Source organism: Leptodactylus fuscus, chromosome 2, assembly GCF_031893055.1.
Source record: "Leptodactylus fuscus isolate aLepFus1 chromosome 2, aLepFus1.hap2, whole genome shotgun sequence".
NCBI lineage: Eukaryota > Metazoa > Chordata > Amphibia > Anura > Leptodactylidae > Leptodactylus > Leptodactylus fuscus.
In genome coordinates this window covers 19,010,334-19,023,577 of record NC_134266.1, presented here as the reverse complement: position 1 = coordinate 19,023,577, position 13,244 = coordinate 19,010,334, and the positions used below count along the sequence as shown (strand labels likewise).

The window sequence follows — 13,244 nt, the reverse complement described above, 5'->3', positions numbered from 1 at the left end:
CCGTTGCCACGTAACCTAGCAATCGTCTGTTTAGGCCGCGATGACTCTCCTTTTTCGCCGGCTCACGAGACTGTTTGTAATAAAGCGTCGGCCGTCTCGTGTTTTATTTTTACAGGGTTGCTATCCTGGCTAACAAATCCGAAGCGACGGTCTGGGGTCGGGCCTGTGAAGTCTTCTCGCCATCCCATCCCGCTCCTCAGACTGCTCATGTCCAGAACTTCTCGGCTTCGTCTTAAGCAAATATAACAAGGGGCTGCCGAGGCGTTTGAAGTCGAGTTTCTGTCAGTCACCGTGAAGACGATTCTGGGATGTGACGTAAGACGGCTGGAAGACATTTGTAGCTGCAAAGTGTAAAAATGTGGTTTTCAATTTAGGAGCAGGTAGGAAACAATTAGATGACTTCAGCGCCGCCATTAAAGCCGTTTATGTAACGCAGCGAGCCACGGCGGCACCTGGTGGACACTTTAGGAATTGCTAGTGCACTTTTAAGGTGGAACGGGAGAATTCATGCAAATGTAAATGTTACTTGTCTGATCATTTTATATCAAAACCTTCATCTTTTTATTCTTATTCTCTAGAATTGTTGACATTGGGAACGGTTTGGGGTCTCCAACCATATAACATATATAGTTTAGGAATTAATGGGGATGTTATGACGCCCTTGGAGTTAGGGTGCAGGTATTTGCCCCCAGGTCTGTCAAATTCTCCCGATTCTAACAATTTTGCACATCCTCCGGTTACACATCTGGGTAAGACATGACACCTGTGTCTACTAAAAGGGGACTCCGACCTTCAACCCATCCCCACTCCAATTTGATACTATGGACCCCTCTCCACCATGGATTCATTACACCTTAGGAGGGCCAAACAATGGCCAAAATACCAACCAGACCATATTTTCGGGACCGTTACCAGCCACCACGATGGACACCTAATGGTTAAAATTAAAGGATTATCTTATCTTATCTTAAAATGACTGTCCAGTCCGGGCCCTAAAAGCAATATGTAAGTCGGTACCTATAGGGGATGATCGCCTGCTATTTATTTGCCTGCCATCTTGCCGCTTGGCTACTATATACCCATCTCCATTTAGCAGAGCTGGGATCAGTGACTACCTTCCGACTACAGGGTCTACAGGGAGCCTGAGGTAGCTTTAGACACACCCCCTGCCTTGTGATTGGTTCAGGCTGCCACCCCAGTATCTCTGTCTCTTCTGATTGGCTGCTGGGTATAAACACAAGACTATCACATGATCAGCAGGAAGTCAAGGCCTGGAGAGAGGACGTCAGAATAATGGGAAGAGATGAGTATTAGGTAAGTACCTCACCTATACCGAGGAAGCCTGGACCGTCACTTTAAGAGTCTTGTAGGTGGGCGACTGCCTTGTCATTTCCTACGTGAGTCTGGGTTTCCCGAGGAATTACAGAATTAACATTAATTACCAGAATCAGGGCTGATACCTAATAAAGCGCACTCCGATGTTGTAAGACTCCCTGCGGGGCTCTGCCATAATGTGCAGCTTCCTCCAGTAACACCGCACCAGAAAAATACCCCATATTTCCAAAACTTTACATAACCTTACGTAGGCCGGGGAAATTCACATGTGAGGTTGTGGAGAATGTGCCAACTAGAACAAGCCGTCATTCTAGGATTCCATTAACCCCCGTGCCAGCCAGAATATCATGCACTGTAATATCTGCCAGGGGTCTGCCTTAAAGGGGTAGTCCAAAAACTGGATTAATGAGCAATACTTAGGAGAGGTCATCAATGTCAGATCTGTGGGGGCCCGACACTCAGCACCCCTTCTGATCAGCTGGGAGAATCAGAACTGCGCAGTGGACAGAGCCAGAAACAGACAGCGCCATCCACTCTATAGTGGCCATGCTGGGTTACTGCAGGTCAGCTCTCATTGAATTGAAGCCACCACTAGAGAACACATGCACACCCTGCAGTCAGAAAACATGCACACTCTGCAGTCAGTACACTTGCACACTCTGCATTCAGTACATATGCAAACCCTACAGTCAGAACACATGCACACCCTGCAGTCAGAAAACATGCACACCCTGCAGTTAGACCACATGCACACCCTGCAGTCAGAAAACATGCACACTCTGCATTCAGTACATATGCAAACCCTACAGTCAGAACACATGCACACCCTGCAGTCAGAAAACATGCACACCCTGCAGTCAGAACACATGCACACCCTGCAGTCAGAACACATGCACACTGTGCATCCAATACACATGCACACTGTGCAGTTAGAACACATGCACACTCTGCACATTCAGAACACATGCACACTCTGCACATTTATAAGACATGCACGCTCTCTACATTCAGAACATGAGCTCACTCTCTGTATTCCATGGCCAGTTTTGCACTGCGTGAGTCTATTATTTTCTGGTATCAGCTACTTAAGACTTGGAGGTTGATTTCTATGTTCTTCAATGAAATAATGGAAGGGAACGCAGAAAAATATTTGCCCCCTCATTTCTGTCCTTTATCAAGTGGATGATATTGCGTCCTACAGCGATAGTAGGTCCTGCACTGAATGGGTTAATAATCTTTCTATGCCGCAGTCCTATATTGGAGTGAGCGCGGCTTGGATGGAAATGTACAAGGCGCAGGTTACTTATATGAATGTGGCCTGTGCAGGCTGAGAAAGACTCACTGTTCCTGTTTCCTAGAACGGAAGACCGTCCCTCCAAGAAAGCTGAGCTCATTTTTTTTCTTATTAATAGATATCTGCCAAGAGAAGGACAGTAGTGTTACGGTGTAACGGCGTGCCCTGCTGGAGGCGCCCTACAGCACGTATATAGTGTATACAGCGCAGACTCTAGTCACTGTAATATTCTATATCCAGCACGTTGCGCAGCATCTGCTTCCAGTTTGAGCCGTCCCACCGATCCCTCCGCCAACAACTGGAAAACTCCCCTTCGAGAAACTCCGCATTAACCCTTTCCTCCACCGCCTTCGTTAACAAAAAAAAAAGTGGTTTTTTAAGAAAACTTGCTCCGAAATTGGAGCGCGGCGGCTTTATGAGTTGACTCTCAGCCATGTCATTCCCAGTAGTCCCGCTCTACAAGAGCCCCAGGTAATATAACAAGTTGACTTTTAATATTATCCCAAAGCTATTACGGTTTTTAGGGGTTTGCGGCGATGCGAAAAACAGAGAGGCTGCTGCGTGTAGGTGACATCTGTAATAGGACCTCAATAGTATGTGGCAGGAGGGAGGAGAGGCCATATTACATCAGGCTTACAGCGCCTTCACCAGCCTGCCAGCATGTGCCTCTCCATCCGCTGCCAGCCCCTAGCCCCTGCTGGCATAGGTGTCCAGATTGTGCAGATGTAGCAGAGCTGAGATTGTCACTTGGCACGACTCATGGCTATAACAGTGGTCCATATTGTTCAAACGTAGCAGAGCTGAGTTTGCAATGTAGCATGACTCGTGCCTATGACAGTGGTCCAGATTGTGCAAATGTAGAAGTGCCGAGTTTGTATCTTAGTACGACTCATTCCTATAACAGTGGTCCACATTGTGCAACTATATTAGAGTCGAGTTTGTCACTTGGCACCAGTGGTCCAGATCATGCAGATGTTGCAGTGCTGAGTTTGTCACTTGGCAAAACTCATGCCTATAACATTGTGCCAATGTAGTAGAGCTGAGTTTGTAATGTGGCAACACTAATACCTATGACAATGCTCCAGAGTGTGCTGCTATACCAGAGCTGAGTTTGTCACTTGGCACAACTCATGCCTATAACAGTGGTCCAGATTGTGCAGATGTAGCAGGGTTGAGTTTGTCACTTGACACAACTCATACCTATAACAGCGATCCAGAATGTGCAGCTATAGCGGAGCTGAGTTTGCAACTTGGCACGACTCCTGCCATTGCATAAAGTAAACAGCTCAGCTCTGCTACATCAGTATCTATAGAGTGAATGTATAGCAGTGCCAAGAAAAACGTTTCCTTCCGTATTAATAATTAACCACAGTAACGGATCGTTCACACGAGGGAATTTTTAGCCCATTATTAAACGTGTAGGGTTGGTGATCATAAAAGAAATAATAACTTTTTTGGGGGAAAAAAATATGAAATTGCAAACTGTTCATGATGGCGACCTCTTAACTCTGCATGCACTGGTCAGACTATAAGTGACGCAGGTCTGGGGGGCACCACCGGGGTGTAATATTAATTAGCGGTGGGCAATAATTGCCTTAAGGTGGCACAGACTGCAAAGTTTGAGCCCATGTCACTGACAAAAGACGTGCTCCTGCTGCAAATTTCTAAGCCAGCTGCTTTTTCCCCCCTCCCATCCCCATGATTGATGACATTGGCCAGGATCCAGCATAAGGAAGGGTTTTGTTCCTCCAGGACTACGCACGAAATGAGATCACATCACTTCAAAGACTTAAGGGGAGGGCCCACAGGACAAGCCCCATAAATTCCAGCACAGGGTGTCAGGCTCCTGCAGTCATGATCCAGAGTCAATCAGAGCAAGCTTGCTAGTTGCCGGTTACTAGCTGAGCTCACAAGCCTGTGCAAGGCATTGAGAACTTCTAGCAAGCCATCTAAGAGGGAGCTGCAACCTCAGACCCACAAGTGCAACTTTGACGTCCTACAGCCTCAGACCCAGAAGCAGAACGTCCCCTGCAACTTTGTTGCCTTCTAGCTTGCGTGGTATCAGGTGCTGAGAACTTTTCTGCAACTTTTTATCGTTTCCCATCACCTCTTTCCAGTGCTCAGGATGAGGTGTGTGCTGTATCTGCTGCCCTGCATGGCAGCCTTGGTCTATGCCCGGATTGTCCTAGGTGTATCAATGGAAGAAGAACTGGTGGTGCCAGTCAAGCAAGACACTGGCATGGATGGCAAGGTGTTATACCGTGTGGATGCATTTGGTGAAGCCCTCACCTTGGAGTTAGAGCATGACCCAAGCTTCCTTGCAAAGGACTTTCGTCTGCAGTTTGTGGGTAAACCCAAGCCAACTGGAGAAGACCCCGTAGAGCCTCTGACCAACCTGGCTGACTGCTTTTATTCTGGCACTGTCAATGGGGATCCTTCTAGCAGTGCAGCCCTGAGTCTCTGTGCAGGGATCAGTGGAGCATTTTTTTACCGAGGGGAAGAGTATTTCATCCAGCCCAGCAACCATACTCTGACCATGGCTTCTTCCAACACTATGGTTCTGCATCTGGTGAGCAAGAGGAGTCGAGCCAAGGCAAAGTGCGGAGTGACTGACATCTCCCAACCACAGCTGGATGCAGAGCAGCCACAGCCCAGGCAACCTATGGCACTACCAGGTATGGAGCGCTTGATAAGAATTTCAAAGTTTTGTAAACTTTTTGTCTGAACTTTCTTCCTCCACCAATTGTGAAAGCGAAATGAAAATTGACACAATTTCCCTTGGCCGGGTATTCTCCGGCCAATGAATCAGTAGGGCACCGTGCCAGTCAGCCAAGTCACAGGGCTGCAGCACATGGAGCCGGGATCTTGTGGAACTGAAGGTGTTAAAAAAAATATGTATCACTGTAGGAATGACATCATTGCAACAAAGTGGACATGCTAGCGCTTGTATACGGGTCTCCTTAAAAGTGAATTATACCTTGCTGTCTTTTTGCAGCTTGTTAGACAAGACTTGTAAAACCCAGATTTCCATTCATAAAAATATGGTGGTAATTGAGATAACAAAAGGGAAAATTATGGAGGATTATTACAGCCGGCGGGGAAGGGGGGGGGGGGTATTGGGTTTGTCCTGTATGGAATGGGTTGGAGGCTGAAAGTGTTAAATCCAGAAGCTGAAAGTCAGGACAAGGGTATAGTGTCTTCGGAAGGTGCTGTGGTTTCAGGGTCAGGGAGGCAGTCAGGCGTTTGGCAGGAGTCACAAGTACTATTCTGTGATTACATGTGGAAGTGAATGATCTTACATCAACTCTGTCAATGCTAGAAAGGTGGAAGGTGAGTCAGATCTTCTCCAGCCGGCCAAATGCTCCTTCCAAGTCAGATCTTCTCTAGCCAGGCCAGTTGAGTGACTCATAGACCACATAGGTGAACTAGATTCAGCAAATTTTGCAGCCCCGGTTAACCTTTTTCTTTTCCTTCTTTGCAGGCTCAGGAAGTTCACGGAAGAAGAGGTTTGTCTCCAGCCCCCGTTACTTGGAGACCATGCTGGTGGCCGACCAATCTATGGCCGAATTTCACGGGAGCAATTTAAAGCACTATCTCCTTACCCTCATGTCAGTGGCTGCCAAGCTCTACAAGCATCCCAGCATCCGTAACTCCATCAGCCTGGTGGTCGTGAAGATCCTGGTCATCTACGATGAGCAGAAGGGACCCGAAGTGACTTCCAACGCCGCCCTGACGTTGAGAAACTTCTGCAGCTGGCAGAAGCAACACAACCCACCCAGCGACCGCCATGCAGAACATTACGATACAGCCGTCCTGTTTACAAGACAGGTAATTGGCTGCGATCCTAATCTCCCCGTAATGTACTAGTCCGTCCGTAATCAGATTATAAGCCTACCTATATTAAATTGGTCAAAAGTTTGCTAAAAATAAATTCTGCTGTAAACTAAGAGGGGAGGGGGTGCTCCGAGAAGTTTATGTGCTCTCCAGCCAGGGCGCGGAGCCAACGTTAAACATTTACTGCCAAACTTTTGTCCTTGATCTAATTAATATTGAAACTGCTATTTTGTTTTTAAGGATCTTTGCGGAGCTCAGACATGTGATACCCTTGGGATGGCCGACGTTGGAACCGTGTGTGATCCAAGTCGCAGTTGCTCTATCATCGAAGATGACGGCTTGCAAGCCGCTTTCACCACAGCCCATGAACTAGGTATGTGACTTTACTGGAAGACTGGGATCTAGCTTAGGACTTACATAAACAATCCAGGAAGGAAATGCTTAGCTTAATGTTTGTTCCGAGACAGGCTTGAGATTTTACGCCTAGTTTCTGTAGAAACCAGAGAAGAATGTCTCCTCAAGTGCTAAAACGTTTACCATGAGGAAGCACTTGGGATATTTGCAGTCTTGATATTGGCCATACATTATCGGAAGTCTTCCCTCAAGTGCATTGTTGAGTTTAGAGAAGAAGTTGTGAAGAAATCCGGAACAAAGTCTCTCGAATATTATTTATAACCCCAAAATGTCCTTTTCCAGGTCACGTCTTTAATATGCCGCACGATGATGCCAAACAGTGCGCCGGATACAACACCGAGAACAAGGATTCCCATATGATGGCGTCCATGCTGTCCAATCTGGATAGACACGAACCGTGGTCTCCTTGTAGCGCGTACATGATCACGTCCTTCTTGGATAATGGGCATGGTAAGCTTTACTTTTGAGATGTTTTGGGGGCTTTTGGATCTGTTATTGGGTATATTATAGCTTTGATGGGTATCGGTGCTTGGTGTAGTATGTTTTTCTAGAAGTAGAACCTCACTGTAGTAAAACAGACCAGGCGTGTAGTCAAGAGAGATGTCACAGACTGTGAGAACATGTTCTCCGATCCTCAAATATTTCTCCATTGCTTAATTAGGGGAGTGCTTATTGGACAAGCCCAGCCGACCCATCCAACTTCCATCAGATCTCCCTGGAACGCTGTATGATGCCAATAAACAGTGCCAATTTACATTTGGAGAGGAATCCAGACATTGTCCAGATGCCGCCAGCACGTGTACGACCTTATGGTGCACCGGAGTCTCTGGAGGACTACTCGTCTGCCAAACTAAACACTTCCCCTGGGCTGATGGAACCAGTTGTGGGGAAGGGAAGTGGTGTCTAAAGGGCAAATGCACAGAGATGACAGACAAGAAACACTATGAGGTACGTTTCTTCACGTGTTCCTCTTCCATGGAATTCTTGGAAAGAAAGTAACACATAATGTTGGAGATAGAACACAATATTCTGCATAGATTTTAGACATTTTAGTGCTTTCTGAGACAGACTATGTTACAGTAGCGACCTGAACATGTCAATATTTCATATGACATACGGCCAATGACCTTAGGTCTAGTAAAGAGTTGTATGAACATATTCTATAAAGCTCATACGTGGTCTTACTAGACTCCAGATAGTTTCACGATACACTTGGATACCAGTTATTAATGTTCCTGTCTTTTGTTATTCTAGACTCCCATACATGGTGGTTGGGGAGCCTGGGGTCCATGGGGAGAATGCTCCAGAACTTGTGGTGGTGGAGTCCAATACTCTGTCCGGGAATGTGACAACCCAGTGCCAAAAGATGGCGGAAAATACTGTGAAGGCAAAAGAGTTCAATATCGTTCCTGCAACGTCCAAGACTGCCCTGAAAATAATGGTAAGTGACGATGGACAATTGAACAAATTGTCCAAATTCTGAACATGGCTTACTCATAAAGTAACGCGTCCGAGGCTAAACATCAACTTTTATGATTCTCAGGAAAAACATTCAGAGAGGAGCAATGCGAAGCTCACAATGACATCTCCAAGAGACCTGGAAGTGGACCCAATGTTGAATGGACACCTAAATTTGCAGGAGTCCGTCCAAAAGATCGTTGCAAGCTTGTATGCCGTGCAAAGGGCACTGGATACTTCTTCGTGCTCAGTCCCAGGGTAAGTTCACGGTTTGATATGTTCTTAGTGAATAGTCTATGATATAATGGAACTCAACGTGAAGTAGACCCATAATGTTCTAGAGCAAAACCTTTGCTATCAGTCACTTCAGTGGTCTACACTGGAGATAGCAGGCCATAACTTAACCTGAACACCTATCTGGATATACTTTTGGTTGTACAACCAATAATACCCATTGGATTGCATTAGTTGCACACAGTTCTAGTATGCAATCTCCAAACTGTGTTGGATAGTCTGTAGCATCTCTAGAGGTTTTAGAACATGTTATATGAATTAAGTAGCAATCTAGAAAAAAAATGTCATAGAGGTCTTTGATGTTAATGTGTTTTCCGTTCTTTTTTCCCTGTACAGGTAGCCGATGGCACTGCATGTAGCCCCGACTCTACCTCTGTATGCATCCAAGGCCAATGTGTCAAGGCCGGCTGTGACCGTGTGATTGGTTCCAACAAGAAGTTCGACAAGTGCGGAGTATGCGGAGGAAATGGAAACACCTGCAAGAAAGTATCTGGGACGTTCACTAAAGCAAGGTATGTTCATTGTCTGTTTAGTCCATTGTCTAGACTTCCTCCAGACACATCAGTATTAGAGGGATCATAAATGATACAGTAGATGATCGTCACTTGATCCTCTCACACTTTGGTCATAGGGTCTCGGGTTGAGCTTTACACATTGACAGTTAAACTCAGGACTGAAGTCCATTTTAATCAGTTACTAGTTAAGCCCTTCCTGTTCTTCACCTGTTTTTGCAGAATTTAATCTTGAATGCTAATTTTTTCTTTCATTTTTTCCCACCATAGACCTGGGTATCATGATGTTATTACCATCCCCGCTGGGGCAACCAACATCGAAGTCAAGCAACGCAACAGTAGGGGATCCATGCATGATGGCAGCTACTTAGCTGTGAAGGCAGCCGATGGCACCTATATCCTCAATGGCGACTACACATTGACCACATTGGAACAAGATATTTCCTACAATGGCAACTTTTTGACATACAGTGGTTCTACCGCATCACTAGAAAGAATCCGCAGCTTCAAGCCATTGAGGGAACCCGTCACCATACAGGTCCTCACGGTGGGAGACTCCCAAAGACTGAAAATCAAGTACATTTATTTTGTCAAGAAACCAGCTCAACCAGAAAAGCCTTTGAATAAAAAGAAAGAGTCCTTCAATGCCATACAAGAAACCATTCTCTCCGAGTGGGTTATCGGAGAATGGGGTGAATGCTCAAAGACTTGTGGATTAGGCTGGCAGAGAAGATCCGTAGAGTGCAAAGACTTAAGGGGTCATCCTTCCAAAGACTGCCCTAATGAGCTCAAGCCAGACGACGTCCGGTCATGTGCAGACATTCCCTGTCCCCAATGGCAATTGGGAGAGTGGTCCTCATGTTCTAAGACCTGTGGGAAGGGTTTTAGAAAGAGACTCTTGAAGTGCGTGTCTTACGAGGGTAGCAACTTGCCCCAAGACAACTGTGACCCTCTAAAGAAACCAAAACATCTAATAGACTTTTGTACTATTTCCAACTGCAGTTAAACAGCATCCGAACGAGACTATTACTAGGTTCTGAAACAAAAATATCAACATGCTGTAAGCGGAAGGTCAGGTAGAACGTGTTTGTCGATTTGCACAAACCGGAGGATGGAAAGTTATTGAGCGGGAACAGTGCAAATATCTGCTGGTTGGGTTGGACCATCAGGTTGAATAAGTCACGTAGGTTTTGCAAGAAGGGCATAATACTGTCTCTACACCCTTCATCTTTAGACCCCCTGGGGCATTATGAGTTTGTTTTTAAACTTTTTGGAGTCTGTTACCAGTTAGAGCCCAATAGATGGCGGCCATATAATAGATTACAACGACTCGGGCTCCTTTACAGATTGTAAGCCCATCAGTGACATTTTTTTTGAAAGGGGCCTTCAGATGTTTTTGGATTTTGCCCTTGGTTAGGGTTAACCTACCTCATTTAAGAGGGGCAAGATCAGGAGCTGGACAGGATCAGTATAGTTCATTATGGCTGCTATCGTATCACAGTATATTTTTCTAGAGTATTAAAGCCATCGTCTCATCAAGGTGAGACTTGTGGATTAGGCAGACCAAGAAATTTTTGGATTAGAAGACGCTTTTAGAACATGGTACCTTTTTAACCCCTACTGTAAGTTATAGGAGTGTAATAGCTTACCCAAAGCTCATGTGACCTTACAAAACCTTAAGGTGGCCATAGATCTTCAATACCTGGCGGCTGAATCCGACAGCTATTCCTCCATAGACATGCATGCTCTTGGCCGAGAATACATGTGTTCTCCATGGACAGAGGAAGCAGCTGCCGGACACCTCTGACGGTGGTTTTTCTCCTATGAAAAAACAATGGGGCGTGTTCTGATGACATCATCAGTCATCGGAGAGTTAGCGGGTTTGGCCACCATGTGTACGGGCACCTTTAGGCTCGTAGGCGTAGTCACAGCACCGAGTGGGGGGAGTTAACCCTTTGTAATACACATGTTTTCCTAATAATGACACATCTGGTGCAACAGACGTTTTTTATTAGGCCCTATATATGTATTAGCATCACTTGTGTATTAGAGTAGTATTGACCTCAAAGAGTTGACTGCCAGATGTGAATTCTCGCCCTCGAGGGTTTCGACATCTGGTTCCAAATAAGTTCTACAGAGGAAACCAACAACATAGATAATGGGCGGGGGGAGGGGGGCTCTAAATTTTAGGCCAGTATAGAGTATGATGAGATTGTACATACATAGAGATATAACATTAAAAATAAAAGTATCTATGCTCCATATTCGGGATATGGAAATATATTTGGTAGACAGTCCTGGGGATAGCAGGTCCATCCGCAGCTGTTGGCCGACCGGCATGTGTCAATGATCGGTGTCAGGTTGGAGAATATGACTTCAGTGAGTGAGTGTGTGCGTGCGTGTGTATATATCTGTATACTTCATAAGTATTTGCTTCAGCTCCTTCCATGAAGGGATCCTTTAATGACACATCATATACCTATTTATTTTTGTACATCCAGTCCGATTATATTTTAAGTTATCGCTTTCTATAACGAGAAAAAAAGAGTATTTATGCTTATTATTATATGTAACTAGAAATATTAAAAGAACACATTGACATTCCCTGAACTTCTGGCTCCATGTCTTCATTTGTATTCACTGAATGGATTGTGACATCTCTCTTTTTTGTTTTTTTTGTATGTTTTTTCGTATGTCAATAGGTTTTGTTGCTTTCCTGATACAGATCTTCTACATAGATATCAGCCAGTGGTCACCACTAGAGGGAGCTCACAAGCTGATCGCATACGGTATATAGTCTTTAATAACGTGGTATGCCGTAAGCTCCTAAGCTCCCTCTAGTGGTGGCAGTAAGCGGTAGAGATCTATTATAAGTGTTCATGGACATGGACGTATTAAAAGGTTATTAGATACTGATGACAGTCTGTGGGTATCGGAAGCTATATATATATTCTGTACCCAGAGTCAGCTGATTTGTGTGGGGTCAGGGTCTCGGATAATAATACCAATCAGATACGTAAGACTTATCCTGAAGATATGTCATCAGTCCAATACTCTGGTCTTCAACAACCTCTTCAAGGATCTTTGTTGTACCAAACCATAATATATACTGCCTTATGGCTCCTCTTAGGGTAGAACATGGTTCCTCACACACAAAGATACATGGAGAACCTAGGGTTTAGTGAGAGGGACCCAAAGGGACTCTTTGTGACACCACATTGGGTTTGTCCACAGGTTTCTGTGTGCTTGAGTCCTTATGGGTTTTCATAGCATAGCTAAAAGCCCCCATACAACCCGTAGATGACCACAACCACCATTTTTGGTGGCACCATCTGTTGAAGATATATGGGATCTTTAAAATGGTTTCTGGAACGATGATATTGAAGACCATGGTCTCTTCACAACTAACCAAGCACAGCACCCTACATTTTATAGTGGCTGTGCTGGGTATTGCATCTCAGCCCCATTTACTTTAATGAGATTGAGATGTGGCATGGCCATGTGACCTATTGGTATTATATCATTGGTCTAAGAAAAAGAAATGGAGCTCAACATCATAGTCCTGGAAAATCGCTATAAAAGGAGCCTCTCCCCAGAACCTAGCTTATCAGCCCAACCCTACAGATATATAGGTTAGATTCACCTGAATCAGAAGATATTTGGCATTCTTGTCAACATGCAAATTAGTTCTTTGACTCATTTGCATAGTGACAAAAACTGCAATATCTGCAGGGCTGGGGTGATATACCGATTCTGGTGAGACTAACCTATCTATCTGCAGGACTGGGGTGATATGCTGGTTCTGGTGACACTAACCTATCTATCTGCAGGGCTGGGGTGATATGCTGGTTCTGATGACACTAACCTATCTATCTGCAGGGCTGGGGTGATATGCTGGTTCTGGTGACACTAACCTATCTATCTGCAGGGCTGGGGTGATATACCGATTCTGGTGACACTAACCTATCTATCTGCAGGTCTGGGGTGATATGCTGGTTCTGGTGACAGTAACCTATCTATCTGCAGGACTGGGGTGATATACCGATTCTGGTGACACTAACCTATCTATCTGCAGGTCTGGGGTGATATGCTGGTTCTGGTGA

General features: G+C 45.2%; 1 protein-coding gene across 2 annotated transcripts; it reads left to right on the top strand.

Annotated features, from left to right (window-relative positions):
- The first annotated feature begins 4,491 nt into the window (after positions 1–4,491).
- Positions 4,492–11,744, top strand: ADAMTS1 (ADAM metallopeptidase with thrombospondin type 1 motif 1). 2 transcript variants are annotated; one of them, XR_012715032.1, is made up of 10 exons: positions 4,492–5,304; positions 6,111–6,457; positions 6,704–6,836; positions 7,160–7,327; positions 7,539–7,825; positions 8,132–8,318; positions 8,421–8,593; positions 8,966–9,141; positions 9,412–10,763; positions 10,797–11,744. XR_012715032.1 is itself a non-coding variant. In XM_075263452.1 (9 exons), the coding sequence occupies exons 1-9, from the start codon at positions 4,755–4,757 to the stop codon at positions 10,145–10,147; spliced, it is 2,757 nt and encodes a 918-aa protein (XP_075119553.1). In that variant the 5' UTR covers positions 4,492–4,754; the 3' UTR covers positions 10,148–11,744. The 2 variants fall into 2 exon arrangements, 1 of the variants encoding a protein (XP_075119553.1); XM_075263452.1 differs by having other exon boundaries at positions 9,412–11,744.
- Positions 11,745–13,244: the final 1,500 nt, after the last annotated feature.

Excerpts from the sequence above, each read along its gene's own strand:
- ADAMTS1 (XM_075263452.1), top strand. The coding sequence starts at position 4,755 with ATGAGGTGTGTGCTGTATCTGCTGCCCTGCATGGCAGCCTTGGTCTAT. Across the intron at positions 5,305-6,110 it reads GCAACCTATGGCACTACCAG|GCTCAGGAAGTTCACGGAAG; the intron begins GTATGGAGCGCT and ends CCTTCTTTGCAG. Across the intron at positions 9,142-9,411 it reads GGGACGTTCACTAAAGCAAG|ACCTGGGTATCATGATGTTA; the intron begins GTATGTTCATTG and ends TTCCCACCATAG.